Source organism: Rhineura floridana, chromosome 13, assembly GCF_030035675.1.
Source record: "Rhineura floridana isolate rRhiFlo1 chromosome 13, rRhiFlo1.hap2, whole genome shotgun sequence".
Classification (NCBI taxonomy): domain Eukaryota; kingdom Metazoa; phylum Chordata; class Lepidosauria; order Squamata; family Rhineuridae; genus Rhineura; species Rhineura floridana.
The window spans coordinates 33,192,960-33,212,120 of record NC_084492.1 but is presented as its reverse complement, the minus strand read 5'-3'; the positions used below and the strand labels follow the sequence as shown (position 1 = coordinate 33,212,120).

The window sequence follows — 19,161 nt, the reverse complement described above, 5'->3', positions numbered from 1 at the left end:
AGCCCTCCAGGCCTCTCTACCTGGCCCTTGGGACTCTCCGCAGGCCACACATCCTCCCAAGCCACACCCCTTCACTGGCCCTGATCTGCAGCTTACTTGAGTGTTTCCAATTGGCTGGAATGTGCTCCTAAACTCTGATAATGTGTCTTGCTTGCCTGGATGGAGGATAGAGATGGGAGTGTGAGGGCGGAGAAAGTAGCCTACTGTACAAAGGTAAAATTTACATTTGTTGCTCTGCCCACTTTTGCTTCTGGCCAGCGGTGGCTGGTCGCTCCATGTCAGAGGGGCAGTGCTACACCTTGGACAGCTCCTTGAAAGTTTGGACTAAAATCCGGAGCTATCAGTCGCCACTGCCTCTGACCTTGCCCACTACTAGCATGCAGCCCTTAGAAGGTTGCCCAGAAGGGAAGGTGGCCCTTGGGATGAAGAAGGTTCTCCAGCCCTAAGTTATACGGTACTCCCCAAGATAAGAGGCTGAATGCCATCAGATACCAGTCACTAGGTAACAACATCAGAAGGCTGTTGATCTTCTTTTCTGCTTGTGGGTTTCCCACTGGCTTCTGATTGGCCACAGTGGGAAACAGGATTCTGGACTAGATGGGCCATTCATTTGGTCCAGCTGAGTTCTTATGCTCAGTAACTGCAGGAATGAATACTTTCTCTCTGGAGCAATACTAGATTACAAATATATTCTTATGAAAACAAAATGATTAAATCAATCAATCAATTACAGATGCTTGGGCACATTTACAGCATTTGGCTTACCTGTAACAATTGTTGTCGAACTTATTGTAGCTGGCAAAGGCAATTAGGACCCCAAAACCAGCCCCTAAGGAATAAAATATCTGCGTGGCTGCATCAATCCATACCTGCATAAAGAGAACAGAGGCATGTAGTGTATGGATGATAGGAATTTTGACAACAAGAAAAAATAAGTTGTATCCAATGTTAGTCCTACTCAGAGGAGACCTATTGCAATTAATTGATACAATGAACTTAGGGTCATTATTTTCAGTGGGTCTACTCTGGGTAGAGCTTAGCTGGATACAACCCAGTATGTTTGCAATTTCATAATTTGGTGTGTGTGGATCCATTTCATAAATGATGAACAGAGTGAGAGAGGAAGGTCTGCGGAAGTCCAAATGGTGTAGATGGGCAACAATTTGAACCCATGTCTAGTATGTGCCCATGTATACCACTTTAAAGACACAGAGCTACAATTCCCAGAGTTCCCTGGGAAGAGGGATTGATTGTTAAACCACTGAGAATTTTTGCTCTGTGAGGGGAAAAGGGGTCTCTCCTAACAATGCTCAGCACCCTCAGCAAACTACTGTTCCCAGAATTCTTTGGGGGATGTCATGACTATTAAAATGGTCTAAGAGTGCTTTAAATAGATGGTGTCGGTGTGGCTTCTGATTTTTGTGGATCTGGACATAAGAAGTAAGTTTATGCAATACAGCTGTATGTCATATATCAATACAGCCTATAAAGCCAATCTGATAGAGATGGAGCTATTTTTCTTTTTCCAGTGCATGGCTATTGACATTTGCCACTGTTAATAGATTTACAGTCATCTCAACATCAACACATCTTCCAAGTAATTCAATAATACTCTTACTGGCTCATTTGGAATATTATATCCTGTAATCTGTTTGATATAGTCCAATGCTAACTGACACAATCTTTTAATTTTTGCACACTGCCAAAATGTACACGTAGAGATCTGCATGTCATTTCCATATCTCCCCCCCCAAAAAATGGTGTCAAGTACCACTGATGCACCATTTTATAAAGCCAATGGGACACATCACCTGGGGTTGTATCCAGCTAGGTCTAGTCAGAGTAGGCCCACTGAAATTAATGGGCCTAAATTATTGAAATTATGCCCAATAATTTCAATGGATCTATTCTGAGTAGAACACTACGTACAACCCCTGGTCTCCAAAGCTGATCTTCAGGCTCAGACAGATTTCATATGGAAGAAGGTGGTTTTTAAGGTATCCTGGTTCTAGGACAGTTTGTGCCAACCATGCCCCCCAGATGATTTGGATGACAACTCCCCCATGCTGGCATACAAAATATCTGCAGGGCACTAGGTTGGCAAAGGAAATTCTAGGCCAATACTGGATATAAAAAAAGACACGAGCACTTAGAATTGAATTTAGAAACAAATGGGTAACCAATGAAGATGTCATAGGATTGGATCTGTATGATATGCAATTCAAGTAGAGGCTCATTGGACTCAGGTAATGAATGATACACCTCACTGGTGGGCACAAAGAGTAATGTGTGTAGCAGTTACCTTTCCCTAGAGCAGAGGTGAGGAACCTGGGTCCTTCCAGAAGTTACTAGACTCTAACTCTCATCCTCCTTGACCATTGGCCATGTTAGTTGGGGCCAGTGGGAGGCTGGAGAGCCATAGATTCCCCATCCCTGCACTAGGTTCTATATTATACAGCACATACATTTCAGTTTTTATGGAATTAGGCACTGCTGAAATGGTATGTTATTCAAATGTGCAGATATCGCAAATCAAAATACAAATAAAATAATTCCAAATCAAAATTCTATCAATCTATGATAATTTGTTCTAGTAATAATGGGTTCCTGACCTTCCATCCCCGACACCCATAATTTTACATTCTAAATGATTTAAGTTTAAATTTGTTTATTTCTCATCTCTAACTCATACCATTTGCATTGTAAAATAAATCTAACTCTCTGTGAGGGGTGGGTTTTTTGTGTAGATTAATTTCAAATACGCCACAGCTGTAGGCTACAATCTACAACTGTGTTATATGTTGACTTCAACAGCCCTAGTACTTCCCAAACTATTTCAAGTTTGCCAAATATTTTCCCAAGAGGTGCCAGACAGTCTCTCCTTCTAAGCTTTAGTGCTGCGTCATTGCTAGCATTGCTGCGACGTTTGGGTAGTGCAAGATTCTTGCCTACACATAATAAACTGCAGATTTATAGCCTAAGGAAGAGAAAAACAATCAGGGCACCCACAAACACTATAAAGCATTTGCAAGAAGCTCTTTACAGAGAACAATGAAGAAGAGACACAGACTCTTCCTAACATCTCAGATTTCACTGTCCTTTCAAACACTTGACGTCCATGTGGCAAAATTTATTCATTACTGGGGAGCCAATGTGGTTACAACTTCCTGTTGTAGGCATTCCAGGATTCATTGCACACTGTTTAGTTTCAGATAACTCTCAGATGAAATGGAGCAACCCCAGGGAGCTTCAAGTTCAAGCATCTGCAGAAAACCTAAGACTGCCATGGGACCTACCATCGTACCAGCACCATCATGCTCTGTTAGCATACAGCGCCCAAGAAGCTCAGAGGCAGCATGAGAAAAGCCATGGAGTGTGCACTCTACCTCTTGCAGATTAAGGTGGTCCACTAATCTTGGAGCCAGAGTGGATGATGTTGAAATATGTCCTTCTGGGTAATTAGACAACTGAAGTTGCCAGTGCATTTTTTTTTAAAAAAAAAAGATTTATCACTTTGGGAAGATAGGTCTGCAAAAACTGGCCAATGACAACAATTTCACATAGCCACTTTAACTCAGATAGATGCAGTTAGGCACTTTAAAAAAAGTCACAGGAATATAAGATGATCAGGCGACTGGAAACAAAGCCCTATGGGGAGAGACTGAAAGAACTGGACATGTTTAGCCTGAAGAAGAGAAGACTGAGGGGAGATATGATAGCACTGTTCAAGTACATGAAAGGTTGTCACACAGAGGAGGGCCGGGATCTCTTCTTGATTGTCCCAGAGTGCAGGACACAGAATAATGGGCTCAAGTTGCAGGAAGCCAGATTTCGACTGGACATCAGGAACAACTTCCTAACTGTTAGAGCCATACGACAATGAAACCAATTACCTAGAGAGGTAGTGGGCTCTCCAACACTGGAGGCATTCAAGAGGCAGCTGGACAGCCATCTGTCGGGAATGCTTTGATTTGGATTCCTACATTGAGCAGGGGGTTGGACTTGATGGCCTTATAGGCCCCTTCCAACTCTACTAAGAAAAGCCCTGCTGGATCAGACTGTAGGTCCATCTAGAGCAGCATCTTACTTAGGAAGCTGCTTTATACTGAGTCAGACCACTGGTCCATCTAGCCCAGTATTCACTACTCTGACTGGCAGCGGCTCTCCAGGGTTTCAAATAGGGGACATTCCCAGCCCTGGAGATGTCAGGAATGGCACCTGGGACCTTCTGCATGTAAAGCAGATGCTCTGTCACAGAGCTACAGCCCTCTCCCCTTGTTTAAGACTTTTGTTTCCCACAAACAGGACACAAAGCCCTCCCCTGTCCACTCTGTTTCAGCCCCTAGCCTTGCCTGGCTCTGCAGGCTTCCATTATTGGTGGGGAAGCTCCATAGGGGAGGAGCACCCCAATACATCTCCCCAAACAGCAGGCAGGCAAAAACTATCGCTGGTGGCATTTATTTTTATTTATTTTATTTATTTTATTTCATTTTTAAACCGCCCATAGCGAATAGCTCTCTGGGCGGTGTACAAAAGATTAAAAGTACAGAAATACAAAATATCACAATAAATAAACTGAAACAAAGAGATTTAAAATTGTAACATTAAACGCTTTAAAATGCCTGGGAGCATAGCCAGGTCTTAACCTGGCGCCGAAAAGATAGAAGCGTCGGCGCCAGGCGTATTTCTTCGGGGAGGCTATTCAACAATTCGGGGGCCACTACAGAAAAGGCCCTAGATCGAGTAACTGTCCTCCGGGCTTCCCGATGGGTTGGTACCCGGAGGAGGGCCTTAGACGCTGAGCGAAGTGACCGGGTCGGTTCATAGCGGGAGAGGCGTTCCACAAGATACTGCGGTCCCACGCCGTGTAAGGCTTTATAGGTCAAAACCAGCACCTTGAATCTGGCTCGGAAGCAAATAGGTAGCCAGTGCAAACGGGCCAGAACAGGTGTTATATGCGCTGACCAGCTGGTCCTCGTCAGCAGTCTGGCTGCTGCGTTTTGCACTAGCTGAAGCTTCCGAACTGTCTTCAAGGGCAGCCCTACGTAGAGCGCATTACAGTAATCCAACCTAGAAGTTACCAGAGCATGAACAACTGAGGCGAGGTCATCCCTGTCCAGATAGGGGTGTAGCTGGGCTACCAACCGAAGGTGGTAGAATGCATTCCTTGCCACCGTGACCACTTGCGCCTCCAGAGACAAGGAAGGATCGAAAAGAACCCCAAGACTACGGACCTGTTCCTTCAAGGGGAGTGTAACCCCATCTAGAACAGGGTAAGCATCCACCATCTGGGCAGGGAAGCCATTCACCAACAGTGTCTCAGTCTTGTCTGGATTGAGTCTCAGTTTATTAGCTCTCATCCAGTCCATTATCGCGGTCAGGCAGTGATTCAGCACATCCACAGACTCACCTGTAGAAGATGAAAAGGAGAAATAGAGCTGCGTGTCATCAGCGTACTGGTGGCAACGCACTCCAAAACTCCTGATGACGGCACCCAGAGGCTGCATGTAGATGTTAAAAAGCATGGGGGACAAAACCGACCCCTGAGGGACTCCACAATGGAGAGTCCAAGGAGTCGAGCAATGTTCCCCAAGTACTACCTTCTGGTGACGATCCGCCAAGTAGGAGCGGAACCACTGCCAAGCAGTGCCTCCAACTCCCAACTCCGCGAGTCTCCCCAGAAGGATACCATGGTCGATGGTATCAAACGCCGCTGAGAGATCAAGGAGAATCAACAGAGTCACACTCCCTCTGTCCCTCTCCCGACAAAGGTCATCATACAGGGCGACCACGGCTGTTTCAGTGCCAAAACCAGGCCTAAAACCGGATTGAAACGGATCCAGATAATCGGTCTCATCCAAGAGCACCTGGAGCTGACCGGCAACCACCCGCTCCAGAACCTTGCCCAAAAAGGGGACATTCGCCACCGGTCTATAGTTGTTCAGGTCATCTGGGTCTAAGGAAGGTTTCTTTAAGAGAGGTCTTACTACTGCCTCCTTGAGGCTACTAGGGACTACTCCCTCACTCAAGGAGGCATTTATCACTTCCTTGGCCCAGCCGGTGGTAGTAGTCCTGGTAGCCTTCACTAGCCAAGATGGACAAGGATCTAGAGCAGACGTGGTCGCCCGCACCAATCCAAGTACCTTGTCCACTTCCTCAAGCTGCACCAATTGAAACTCATCCAATAATGAAAGACAAGACCGTGTTCTGGACACTTCAATGGATTCGTCTGTCATAACATCGGAGTCTAGGTCCCTACGGATGCATGCGATTTTATTTTAGAAGTGCCCTGCGATGTCGTTACAGCGAGCTTCAGATGTTTCAATAGCATCCCCATTAGCAGTACCCAGCGGAAGAGGATTGGAGTGGGACGGGCCAGCACAGGATCCGCTGGATGCTTTGTGGACTCTGCTGCTGTCACATGATGGCAGCGGGCCCAGTTAAAGCCTCTTCACTGTGGCAGGCTGGGAGCTGGAGCAGCACAGGGGCATTTCTCCCCCTTCCCTCCCCACCTTTCACCATGGTTGATGCAAACGCTGGAGCTGTGGATGCAGAGTGGCTGTACTGTTTCATCAAAGTTTGTTGCTGCTGCTGCCCAGGGATTAGGACTGCAGTCTTAGCCACTGAATAGGCAAAAGCTAAATTGCACGTGGCATCTTACCCTTCTAAACAGTGAACATAAGAACATAAGAAGAGCCTGCTGGATCAGGCCAGTGGCCCATCTAGTCCAGCATCCTGTTCTCACAGTGGCCAACCAGGGGCCTGGGGGAAGCCCGCAAGCAGGACCCGAGTGCAAGAACACTCTCCCCTCCTGAGGCTTCCGGCAACTGGTTTTCAGAAGCATGCTGCCTCTGACTAGGGTGGCAGAGCACAGCCATCATGGCTAGTAGCCATTGATAGCCCTGTCCTCCATGTATTTGTCTAATCTTCTTTTAAAGCCATGTGAGATTAAAGTGTGAGATTTCTTATTGATCATGACATTTCTTCCTATGTGTTTGGGAATGGTTGCCAGTTGGGCACTTCTAACATGGAATGGCAGAGTTAGTTGCAAGATAGCTTCAGTTGCATAGACTTCATGGGCCTCCTCCAGTGAACAGACAAATCTAGGACTTGGGTCCACCTCTCTGCCACTGACAACTAGAGGTGTAAACAGGCATCGTCTTTTGTTCCACCTTGTATTTGTCCCATGCAGCACAATTTCTGTTCCACTGCCGTTTCTCTTCTGTCCAAAACAACGTTAATCATCTTGCTCTCCACTGTGGTGAAATTATGTAACTTAGGTAATTTATATCATTAATTACTTAAAGTAGGTAAATTACGTTGTCATTACATTATTCCACCCCATTCCTTTCAATGCAAAGGAAGCACAATGCAAATAGGAGGAAATGAAATCAATTATATATCGTTTGCAGACTGAAAGCAACAGCCAACATTGATGGTATTCTCTGGATTGATTTCCATTCCTCAAAAGCTCAGGGGATGGTGGCACGGGAGAGGGCATTATCTCTGGCAATCCCTAAGCTGTGGAGCTCCCTCCCTACCAAGGTGCATCTGGCAATTTCATTGTACAACATTGGGTGAATGCTGAAGACGCACCTCTGGTGGCTTTCAACACCAGAGATGTATATTTTTATATACCCTATTTCCTGTGTTGTTGTTTAGGTTGTTTTTAACTGTTTTAACTATGTGTTTTAAAATTGTTGTAAGCTGCCCTGGGACCTCTTGGTAAAGGGTGGGTAACAACAACAACAACAGCAATAATAGAACATCAGCAATTTCACCTCCTGTTTCTGTTGCTCCCTATTGATAGCCATCCAGCTCCAAAGTTTGTGGCAGCAATCAAACTTGAATTACCCACAACATAGGATACCATATCATAACCATATTGCCTACATAGCTCAACCCTCAACAGCTGAAATTTCCCAGCATTTTGGAGCTTCAGTGAACATGATGATGATGATTTATTTAATTTATATCCTGCCCTTCCTCCCAAAGGAGCCCATTAACACAATATGCTAAACTGAAATATTTTTTGTTAATTGACTAATAACTCAATTGTATTTCAATGAGCAAACTTGTTTTTATCATGATTTCACTGCAATCTCCTTTTCAATGTTAAAAGCAAAGATGAAACCTGAGCACTTACTGTGGCTTCTTTTAATCTTCTGAAATCGATGTTGAGGTAAGCTTTGATCCCATCGTATGCACCAGGCAAGGTTAGTCCATGGATTAACAGTACAAATAATACAACATAAGGCAATGTGGCTGTTATCCATACAACCTATAAGTTAAGACCAAATCAAATCTTTATCAATACGGTCAATGGTCTTCCCATTTCAGGGCCCATCTATGCTATACATTTAAAGCAGTATCATACCACTTTAAACAGTTATGGCTTTCTTCAAAGAATCCTGGGAATTGTAGCTTGTTTAGGGCTCTGAAGGTTGTTAGGAGACCTCTGTCCCCCTCACAGTGCTACAATTCCCAGAGTTCTCTAGGAAAGGGATTGACTGTTAAACCACTCTCTCACACATGCAAACAGGCAAATACAGATGCAGACCATGACATGGTAACCTACAATATGTCTTAGTTTAATCATGAACATGCCTTCTCCCTGTCACATGGGTCCCTTCTCACACACACACATGCAATGCCCGTGCACCTCAAACAAGCCATGGTGTGGCCTGGCATGTTGTCCAAGCCCAGACTGTGGTTTGTTTTCCAAAAATGTGTGGTAAGCTAGAAATAAACCAAAGGAGGAAACCACTTCAGAACCTATTCGGAAGGGGGAAACACGTTCACCATAGTTAAGTGCAAACTGTGGCTTATTGTGGCATGTGAATAAGGCCATGATGATGGCCATGGTTTGTTGTTATGAGGACAAGGCTGTATGAGCCTTGGGTTCTCACAATCTCATAAGAACATAAGAACATAAGAAGAGCCTGCTGGATCAGGCCAGTGGCCCATCTAGTCCAGCATCCTGTTCTCACAGTGGCCAACCAGGTGCCTGGGGGAAGCCCGCAAGCAGGACCCGAGTGCAAGAACACTCTCCCCTCCTGAGGCTTCCGGCAACTGGTTTTCAGAAGCATGCTGCTTCTGACTAGGGTGGCACAGCACAGCCATCATGGCTAGTAGCCATTGATAGCCCTGTCCTCCATGAATTTGTCTAATCTTCTTTTAAAGCCATCCAAGCTGGTGGCCATTACTGCATCTTGTGGGAGCAAATTCCATAGTTTAACTATGCGCTGAGTAAAGAAGTACTTCGTTTTGTTTGTCCTGAATCTTCCAACATTCAGCTTCTTTGAATGTCCACGAGTTCTAGTATTATGAGAGAGGGAGAAGAACTTTTCTCTATCCATTTTCTCAATGCCATGCATAATTTTATACTCTTCTATCATGTCTCCTCTGACCCCCCTTTTCTCTAAACTAAAAAGCCCCAAATGCTGTAACCTTTCCTCGTAAGGGAGTCGCTCCATCCCCTTGATCATTCTGGTTGCCCTCTTCTGAACCTTTTCCAACTCTATAATATCCTTTTTGAGATGAGGCAACCAGAACTGTACACAGTATTCCAAATGCGGCCGCACCATAGATTTATACAACGGCATGATGATATCGGCTGTTTTATTTTCAATACCTTTCCTAATTATTGCTAGCATGGAATTTGCCTTTTTCACAGCTGCCGCACACTGGGTCGACATTTTCATCGTGCTGTCCACTACAACCCCGAGGTCTCTCTCCTGGTCGGTCACCGCCAGTTCAGACCCCATGAGCGTATATGTGAAATTCAGATTTTTTGCTCCAATATGCATAATTTTACACTTGTTTATATTGAATTGCATTTGCCATTTTTCCGCCCATTCACTCAGTTTGGAGAGGTCTTTTTGGAGCTCTTCGCAATCCCTTTTTGTTTTAACAACCCTGAACAATTTAGTGTCGTCAGCAAACTTGGCCACTTCACTGCTCACTCCTAATTCTAGGTCATTAATGAACAAGTTGAAAAGTACAGGTCCCAATACCGATCCTTGAGGGACTCCACTTTCTACAGCCCTCCATTGGGAGAACTGTCCATTTATTCCTACTCTCTGCTTTCTGCTTCTTAACCAATTCCTTATCCACAAGAGGACCTCTCCTCTTATTCCATGACTGCTAAGCTTCCTCAGAAGCCTTTGGTGAGGTACCTTGTCAAACACTTTTTGAAAGTCTAAGTACACTATGTCCACTGGATCACCTCTATCTATATGCTTGTTGACACTCTCAAAGAATTCTAATAGGTTACTGAGACAGGACTTTCCCTTGCAGAAGCCATGCTGGCTCTGCTTCAGCAAGGCTTGTTCTTCTATGTGCTTGGTTAATCTAGCTTTAATAATACTTTCTACCAGTTTTCCAGGGACAGAAGTTCAGCTAACTGGCCTGTAATTTCCAGGATCCCCTCTGGATCCCTTTTTGAAGATTGGTGTTACATTTGCCACTTTCCAGTCCTCAGGCACGGAGGAGGACCCGAGGGACAAGTTACATATTTTAGTTAGCAGATCAGCAATTTCTCCTTTGAGTTCTTTGAGAACTCTCGGGTGGATGCCATCCGGGCCCGGTGATTTGTCAGTTTTTATATTGTCCATTAAGCTTAGAACTTCCTCTCTCGTTACCACTATTTGTCTTAGTTCCTCAGAATCCCTTCCTGCAAATGTTAGTTCAGGTTCAGGGATCTGCCCTATATCTTCCACTGTGAAGACAGATGCAAAGAATTCATTTAGCTTCTCTGCAATCTCCTTATCGTTCTTTAGTACACCTTTGACTCCCTTATCATCCAAGGGTCCAATTGTCTCCCTAGATGGTCTCCTGCTTTGAATGTATTTATAGAATTTTTTGTTGTTGGTTTTTATGTTCTTAGCAATGTGCTCCTCAAATTCTTTTTTAGCATCCCTTATTGTCTTCTTGCATTTCTTTTGCCAGAGTTTGTGTTCTTTTTTATTTTCTTCATTCGGACAAGACTTCCATTTTTTGAAGGAAGACTTTTTGCCTCTAAGAGCTTCCTTGACTTTGCTCGTTAACCATGCTGGCATCTTCTTGGCCCTGGCGGTACCTTTTCTGATCTGCGGTATGCACTCCAGTTGAGCTTCTAATATAGTGTTTTTAAACAACTTCCAAGCATTTTTGAGTGATGTGACCCTCTGGACTTTATTTTTCAGCTTTCACGTGGAGCAGCTTTCATGGATGGATCTCGTCCTCCTTCACACGCATGAAGAGAACACTGAAAGCTTCTGCTTGAACTAAGCAGAGTTCCCTGTTTAAGTCCAAACTCAGTGAACTGTGGCTTGGTCTAACTGTGATTAGTTAAAAAACACGATGATCAAACCATGTTGAGTATCCCAGATCTAAACCAAGGAGGCTATGGAAGTCTGAATGGATCTCTGGATATAGTTTGGATAGTCTGGAATAGATTACAGGTTGAAGAAGCTGAAACTAAATTAAAGCAAGACAGAAGTACTGTGAGTGTGGGAGCCTATCATTATAGATGGGTACAACCAGTTTCAGAAAGGGTTTGCACTCTCTCTGAAGGAAGTTCACAGTTTAGGGGTCCTCCACTGCTTGGGATAACAGCAGGGAAGGTGAAGGGAAGAACAGATGGAAACTGCACAAGCTACAGTGTGGTTGTATATGTGGAACACACACAGCATGGTTTGGAATGTAGACAACATTCTGCACAAACTATGGTTTGGCATTATATCCGAAGTAACCAAAATATTAATAGAAAAGCCTCTTCTTAAAAAAAAAAAGCTATGTATTAGGAAAGTGTTTACCTACCTTTCCTGAAGTCTTCACACCCTTCCACAGGCTAAAGAAAAGAACAATCACCACCACCAAGAGACACAGTATGAGCTGCCATCGGGGCAAGCCGACATCCTGAATCCCACGGCTTTGGTGAAGCTGCAAAACTCGCCGTCTAACCAAAAAGAGACAGGAGAGCGATTGAGTTAGATTCATTTATATGGAGAAACAATCATTCACCTGCTTCCCATTTGCAACTGTGGTTTCAGGTAAGAATGAGCTGTTTGTCTAGATCAAGCCTTCCTCAAGGAGTCTGCAAAACAGAAAAAGCAAAAAAAAAAAAAAACCTCAATCAGAAAAATCATAGGCAAGTCAGTTTGATTTCGGGATGGGTCATCTAAGTTTCCTCGATTGGGGTCACCCACTGGACATATTTTATCATTCCTGTTAGCCAGGGTTGAGCAGAAGGTAGCCCATGTCCAATCACCAGTAGGCTACTAATAAACCTTTGGTGATCCACATAGTGTTTTTAGTTTCTGGGATTGTTGCAAAGAAGACTAGACTAGGTGGATCGTGATCTGCTCCATCAAGTCATTTCTTATTTTCTTAAGCAAACGTGCACACTCGGGAGGATCAGACAGCACAGATTGATGCTTTAGCTGTTAAGATTCCCCAAGTATACACCCTTGGTGCATCCATCAAGACCAGGAGCGGGGAAGCTCAGGCCCAGGAACTGAATGAAACCATCTAATCTTCTCTGTCTGGGTTTTGGTTCTCCTTAGGCCACGCCTCCTCCCCAGCCACACCCCTTACTGGCCCTGCTCTGCATCTTCCTTGAGTGTTTTTGCCTGGCTTGAATATGTCCTTGAAGTCTGATGATGCATCTTGCCTGCCTGGATGGAGGACAGAGAGCGGTATGTAGAAACCAGCCTACTGTACAAGGGTAAAGTTAACATGTATTGCTCTGCCGCTTTTGCCTCTGGCCATGCCTTGCCCACTACTGGTGTGTGGCCCTCTGAAAATTGCCTAGAAGAGATTATGGCCCTTGGGCTGAAAAAAGGCTCCCCACCCCTGATTTAGAGAACTTTCCATGTGGACAATGGGGCCAGGTTAGACACTGGTCCCCAGGATCTATTGCTGATGCCTGCCCTAAAAAAAATTGCATGGGTCTGGGAGCTGCCCTTTTAATTCTCTGCAGTGCTTCCGAGTGATGCTGGGGGAATTAAAAGGCAGCTCTCAAGCTGTCCAGCACTGATCAGAGTACTGCTGATTGCCAGATCTAGGTAGAGTGGTGTAGTGGTTAGAGTGCTGGACTAGGACCTGAGGGATCAAAATCCCACTCATCCATGAAGCTCACTAGGTGACCTTGGGCCAGTCACTGGCTCTCACCCTAACCTACCTCACAGGGTTGCTATGGGGATTAAATGTGGAGGGGGAGAATCGTGTATACCATCTTGAGCTCCTTGGAGACAAGTTGGGATATAAATGTAATAAATAAACAAATAAATAAGGAATACAGCTTCAAATGCTGTGTGGAACTAAATAAAATCTACCGCAAGGTAAGCTTGCCAAAGTTCACTGATGCAGAAGGGAGGACAGATTGACAAGAGCCCCCTCAATCCTGTTGCTCTCGTTGCATGGGTTTCCTGTTTTTAAAAAAGGAAATAGATTGTGCAAGACTGCAGTCAGTCTGCCCCTGCAGGCTCTGAACCAGATGCCCATTGTTCATCCATATTCATTGCTTTAGCATGGCGGCACCTGCATTCTGCAACTCCCTGCCTATTGACATTAGGCAGGCACCTTCACAGTACTATTTCAGATACGTCCTGAACACTCTTCTGTTCCAGCAAGCCTCTTCAGACATATGATATAATTACACTGGGCGGTATTCAGTGCTAGTCTGATTTAGAAAAAGAAAATAAAAAGGTTGTGGTGGTGGAAAGTAAAGTGATTGAAGCAGATTGCTAATTTAAAGTAAAGGCAATCAAAAAGGACTTTAAAATAACAATTTTCATGCAAATTTCTCTCCATAGATCCCATCACATCCCAAAAAGTCTCTAAGCAACTTGTGCCTCCACGGTCAGTCTTTTCACATTGGTGCATGAAGAAAAGTGAATAAAGAACAAACCTATCAGGAAATTCAGGATGGAGCTATTAATAGATAGAGAGTAATGGGTTGGATTCAATATTAGTTTTACTCAGAGTAAATCTATTGAAGTTAATGGACAGGACTAACTTCAGTTCATTAATTTCAGTGGGTCTATTAGTAGGACTTAGCTAAATACAATCCATTTGTTTTAAATCTCTTATTGATTTTATATTTTTTTAAAGATGTTTTATGTATACTTGTTTTTAATTGTCTCTTTCAATCTTGTTTTATACATAATTGGTCTCATACACCACTCAGAGATTTGTTTGTCTTTTTGAGCAAGCAGTTTATTTTTATTTTCTGAATAAGTACAATAAATCAATAAATAAAAAATCTTCCCACTCAAGCACAACCTGATCTCAGCCATGGGTGGCTCAGGCAAATTACCATGTCTCACCTTGAATGCTTGTTCTACTTAGAGTAGACAATTGAAGTTAATGAACATGACCAACTTAGGTTGATTAATTTCAATGGGTTCACTCTGAGTAAGTTGAATACCACCCTAAATCTCCCTCCAGTCTACCTTACAGAAGTGTTACAAGTATGGCTAAAATAATGCATAAAGCGTTTTGAGACTTAGAGTGCTTTGTAAAAAAAGAAAAGAAAAGATTATTGTTATTAGGGATACAAACTAAACATAAAACCTTTAGATCACCCTTTATTGTGTATTCCATTTCTTCTTTGTGAGCTTTGCTGAAAGTCTACTCTTTATGGCGCTGTTAAAAGGATATGAACCCTAAACAGGAAACAGCATTTAAAAGAACATGACGTACCTTGATGGGATGTGCCCACTTTGTTTTTCGATCTTGATCTTGAAGATGGAGCCAGAAAAAACAAACCTAAATACCTTTCTGCTAAACACATGATGTAGAAACTCTAGTTCCATAGATTCCAACCATCTACAAAATAAGTTTAAGGCTTAGGGTGAAAATGTTTCAGAACACCATTTATCCAAGGAGAACCTACTGGTCTAACTACCATCAAGGCCAAACTATAATTACATGACAGATACTTGGTTAGATGTCTCCAAGGCTAACTTGAAAAGAGAGAGAGAACGAAATAAATCAAAACAAATAGCAACAGCAGTTAACTCCAGACCAAAGAAAAGGCCTAGAAAGTACTGTCATAACAGCTGAGCTAACAGAATATTCTTCCGTGTTATGGGTCTAACAATCACCATTATCATTTTTGTCAAAGAGACAGGACTCAAGGCATCATCAACACCACCAAAGACACTTTAATCATTAACTTTTTCCCCCTCCAAATTGTCATGTATTGGGCTGGGAGTGTCCTTGTGCCGTTGTTCTTATTAGTAAGAAAAACACAATTATTCCATTTTGGGGGGAAAAAAGCATCCTGTTTTACTTTAATTTTCTGAGATAATTTCTAAGAGTTGTATCATCATCACCAACACCAACAACACCAACAGCATCCATCCAATGTATCTGGACCAGGATAGCCATTACCAGTCAGTATAGAAAATAATCATTTAAGGGAAGGACTGTGGCTCAGTAGTGGAGCACCAGCATTGCATGCAAAGGTCCTTGATATCTCCAGATAACGCTGGGAATGCTCCCTGTCTGAACTCTGGAGAGCTGCTACCAGACAGTGTACTGAGCTAGATGGACAAATGGTCAGACTTAGTACAGAACAGCTTCCTACGTTCCTGTGAGCAGTAGCAGCTGTCCAGGGTCTCAGGCAAAGGTCTTTCCCATCACCTGCTAACAGGTCCTGTTTCCTGGAGATGTTGGGGATTGAACCTGGGTTCCGCATGCAGTCATGTCAGCACTCAACACCCAAGTTTGCTATTAGAGGGAACGATGGCTAGATGGGACAGCAATGTTCAAAGTCTGCTACTAGATGCCAGCTGCTGAGCAGCAATAATGGGAAACAGCTACTGCCATCATGTCCTGCATGTAGGCTTCCTGGAGGCATCTGCTTGGCTCCTGTGGAAAGCAGGATATTGGACTAGATGGGCCTTTAGTCATCTTGTGTTCACAGTTCAGAAAGGAATCCTTTATCTACTTCCTGGAAAACACAACTTCCGTACAGAAGGAGATAGATGGAGATGGCTAAACCAAGGTCTCCAATATAGTACTCATGGGCACAATAGCATCCTTAAAGTCTCCCTGTGATGCCCAGGAAGCCTCCAGTCTCCCCCATTGTCTCTTTAGTCATGACCTTTCTCTCCCCTGAAAAGTAGATAGAACTCAAGGAGGAAGTTGGAAAAGTGACATTCTTTCCCACTTCCTCTTTCATCTCTATGCACTTTTCAGATTAATTATATTGGATATGACTTTTACCAAGATCTCTTGAATAAGTGAAGTTTGTGTGCAGGCGCTTCCTCTCTTCCTGTCTCTTGGGAAGAGGTGTTGATCTGGAGGAGAAGGGAAACAAGTGACTATAAGGGGTGGTGCCTACAGCACTCACTCATAGTCCAAATGCGCCACAGGCCTAAAAAGGTTGTCAGGCCCTGGTTGAGATGTGAGTGTGTTTTTCGTGGCTATATTCTGCAACATGTCTTTGATCCAATAATAGTTCATTAGTGGTGGATTTACTGTATACTGGATGACCCATACATCATTCCACTTTATTAATTGTTCTGGGATGCTTCCCCAATGTTACCGCATTATTGCCATCTGGAGGGGCACTATTCTGCTAAAGCACAACAAAAGTGGGACAAAACACAAACCCGGAACATTTGCGGTATGAAGTTACAGGATTTCAAGCGGGAACCTACAGGTCACACACAGACTGGAAACGGAGCAGTATCTATTGAAGGCGAAAGCACTATTGCATACGAGATCACAAACTGCTCTAATGCCACTGTGAGTACAAATCATGATGAATGCACAATAAAAAGGATGTCCAGAGGAGCCTTTCAATAGATCCCAGGACAATTGCAAATTGCTTTCAACAGCCATACGGGCCCCCCAGACTTACTCATAAAATTCAGCTGCAGGAGTCATCTTGTACTTGGAGTAAGTGGTGCCAGCGGCAAACGTCGAGGCGTTGATGAGTTTGGGGTCTGTACAGTTGGGGCTGTTCCAGGGGTTGCCACACTTTGTCCAGGGAAGCTCCTCCAGCGTGAAGGATGCAAACAGATAATACAGAGACCAAGCTATGATAACGTTGTAGTAGAAACCCACGTATAGAGCTATGAGTATCACAGCATAGCCTACACCTGAAGACAAAGGAAAATCGGATTACACATTCAGCCATAAGTCACATCGTGTCAGGATCATCTTCCTAGCGAGGGCTAGAAAAGGGTGCCATTGCTCATCGCCCCAACTGACAATTTACCAAACAAATTCCACACCAAGGTGTGTGTTTGGGTCTGGGAAGCAAAACTGGTTTTTAATCGGAGAGGGGAAACAGCACGTAGGCTTGAACTGTAAAGATCCAATCAATTAATTCACAGCCATTGCTTTTAAAACACTGCTTGTATGTTTCATTGTTTCTGGGCTTTATTCAACTAAATCCTACTAGAGCAGATTCATTGAAATGAATGAATTCAAGTTAATCATATCCACTCTGAATAGGGGTAGCATTGAATACCACCCTCTGCTTTTAAAATATTGCTTATATGTTTGATTATTTGATTGCATTTCTGATGATATGGAAACCAAATTTAATAGAATCATCAGGTTGGAAGATATCTTGGAGGTCATCTAGTCCAAGCCCTGCTCAGCATAGGATCTGCAATGTAGAATGCAACTACTACAGCATCCCTTACAGATGGCTTGTCCAGCCTCTGCTTAAACGCCTCCAGCCCTTTTAGTTGAAAGGCAGGGTTGGAATCCCCATCAAACAAACAAACAAACAAACACTTTATACTAATTACAAAAAGAAATGAGCTAAAGTATTGTAAGAACAATTAAATTAACCTTTTAAAGAACGTGTAATAAATTATTATAAATTGCAAATGCAAAACTTTCATTGCACAGTTTTCTTTGGTTTTAACTGGAATGCCAGGGTCAACCTATAATTTTTTTTAAAAAAGATACTAAAACAGCATAAGAACATAAGAACATAAGAAGAGCCTGCTGGATCAGGCCAGTGGCCCATCTAGTCCAGCATCCTGTTCTCACAGTGGCCAACCAGGTGCCTGGGGGAAGCCCGCAAGCAGGACCCGAGTGCAAGAACACTCTCCCCTCCTGAGGCTTCCGGCAACTGGTTTTCAGAAGCATGCTGCCTCTGACTAGGGTGGCACAGCACAGCCATCATGGCTAGTAGCCATTGATAGCCCTGTCCTCCATGAATTTGTCTAATCTTCTTTTAAAGCCATCCAAGCTGGTGGCCATTACTGCATCTTGTGGGAGCAAATTCCATAGTTTAACTATGCGCTGAGTAAAGAAGTACTTCCTTTTGTCCTGAATCTTCCAACATTCAGCTTCTTTGAATGTCCACGAGTTCTAGTATTATGAGAGAGGGAGAAGAACTTTTCTCTATCCATTTTCTCAATGCCATGCATAATTTTATACTCTTCTATCATGTCTCCTCTGACCCCCCTTTTCTCTAAACTAAAAAGCCCCAAATGCTGTAACCTTTCCTCGTAAGGGAGTCGCTCCATCCCCTTGATCATTCTGGTTGCCCTCTTCTGAACCTTTTCCAACTCTATAATATCCTTTTTGAGATGAGGCAACCAGAACTGTACACAGTATTCCAAATGCGGCCGCACCATAGATTTATACAACGGCATGATGATATCGGCTGTTTTATTTTCAATACCTTTCCTAATTATTGCTAGCATGGAATTTGCCTTTTTCACAGCTGCCGCACACTGGGTCGACATTTTCATCGTGCTGTCCACTACAACCCCGAGGTCTCTCTCCTAGTCGGTCACCGCCAGTTCAGACCCCATGAGCGTATATGTGAAATTCAGATTTTTTGCTCCAATATGCATAATTTTACACTTGTTTATATTGAATTGCATTTGCCATTTTTCCGCCCATTCACTCAGTTTGGAGAGGTCTTTTTGGAGCTCTTCGCAATCCCTTTTTGTTTTAACAACCCTGAACAATTTAGTGTCGTCAGCAAACTTGGCCACTTCACTGCTCACTCCTAATTCTAGGTCATTAATGAACAAGTTGAAAAGTACAGGTCCCAATACCGATCCTTGAGGGACTCCACTTTCTACAGCCCTCCATTGGGAGAACTGTCCGTTGATTCCTACTCTCTGCTTTCTGCTTCTTAACCAATTCCTTATCCACAAGAGGACCTCTCCTCTTATTCCATGACTGCTA

General features: G+C 43.6%; 1 protein-coding gene across 1 annotated transcript in view; it reads right to left on the bottom strand.

The window, feature by feature from the left end:
- SLC6A2 (solute carrier family 6 member 2) overlaps window positions 1-19,161 on the bottom strand; it is a 91,160-nt gene that overhangs the window by 31,474 nt on the left and 40,525 nt on the right. The window contains exons 4-7 of the mRNA XM_061593660.1: window positions 16,859-17,099; window positions 11,803-11,941; window positions 8,147-8,281; window positions 766-869 (exon numbers count right to left, since the gene is read on the bottom strand). Of these exons, the coding sequence (XP_061449644.1) occupies window positions 766-869; window positions 8,147-8,281; window positions 11,803-11,941; window positions 16,859-17,099 (619 nt within the window). The remainder of the gene's footprint in view (window positions 1-765; window positions 870-8,146; window positions 8,282-11,802; window positions 11,942-16,858; window positions 17,100-19,161) is intronic.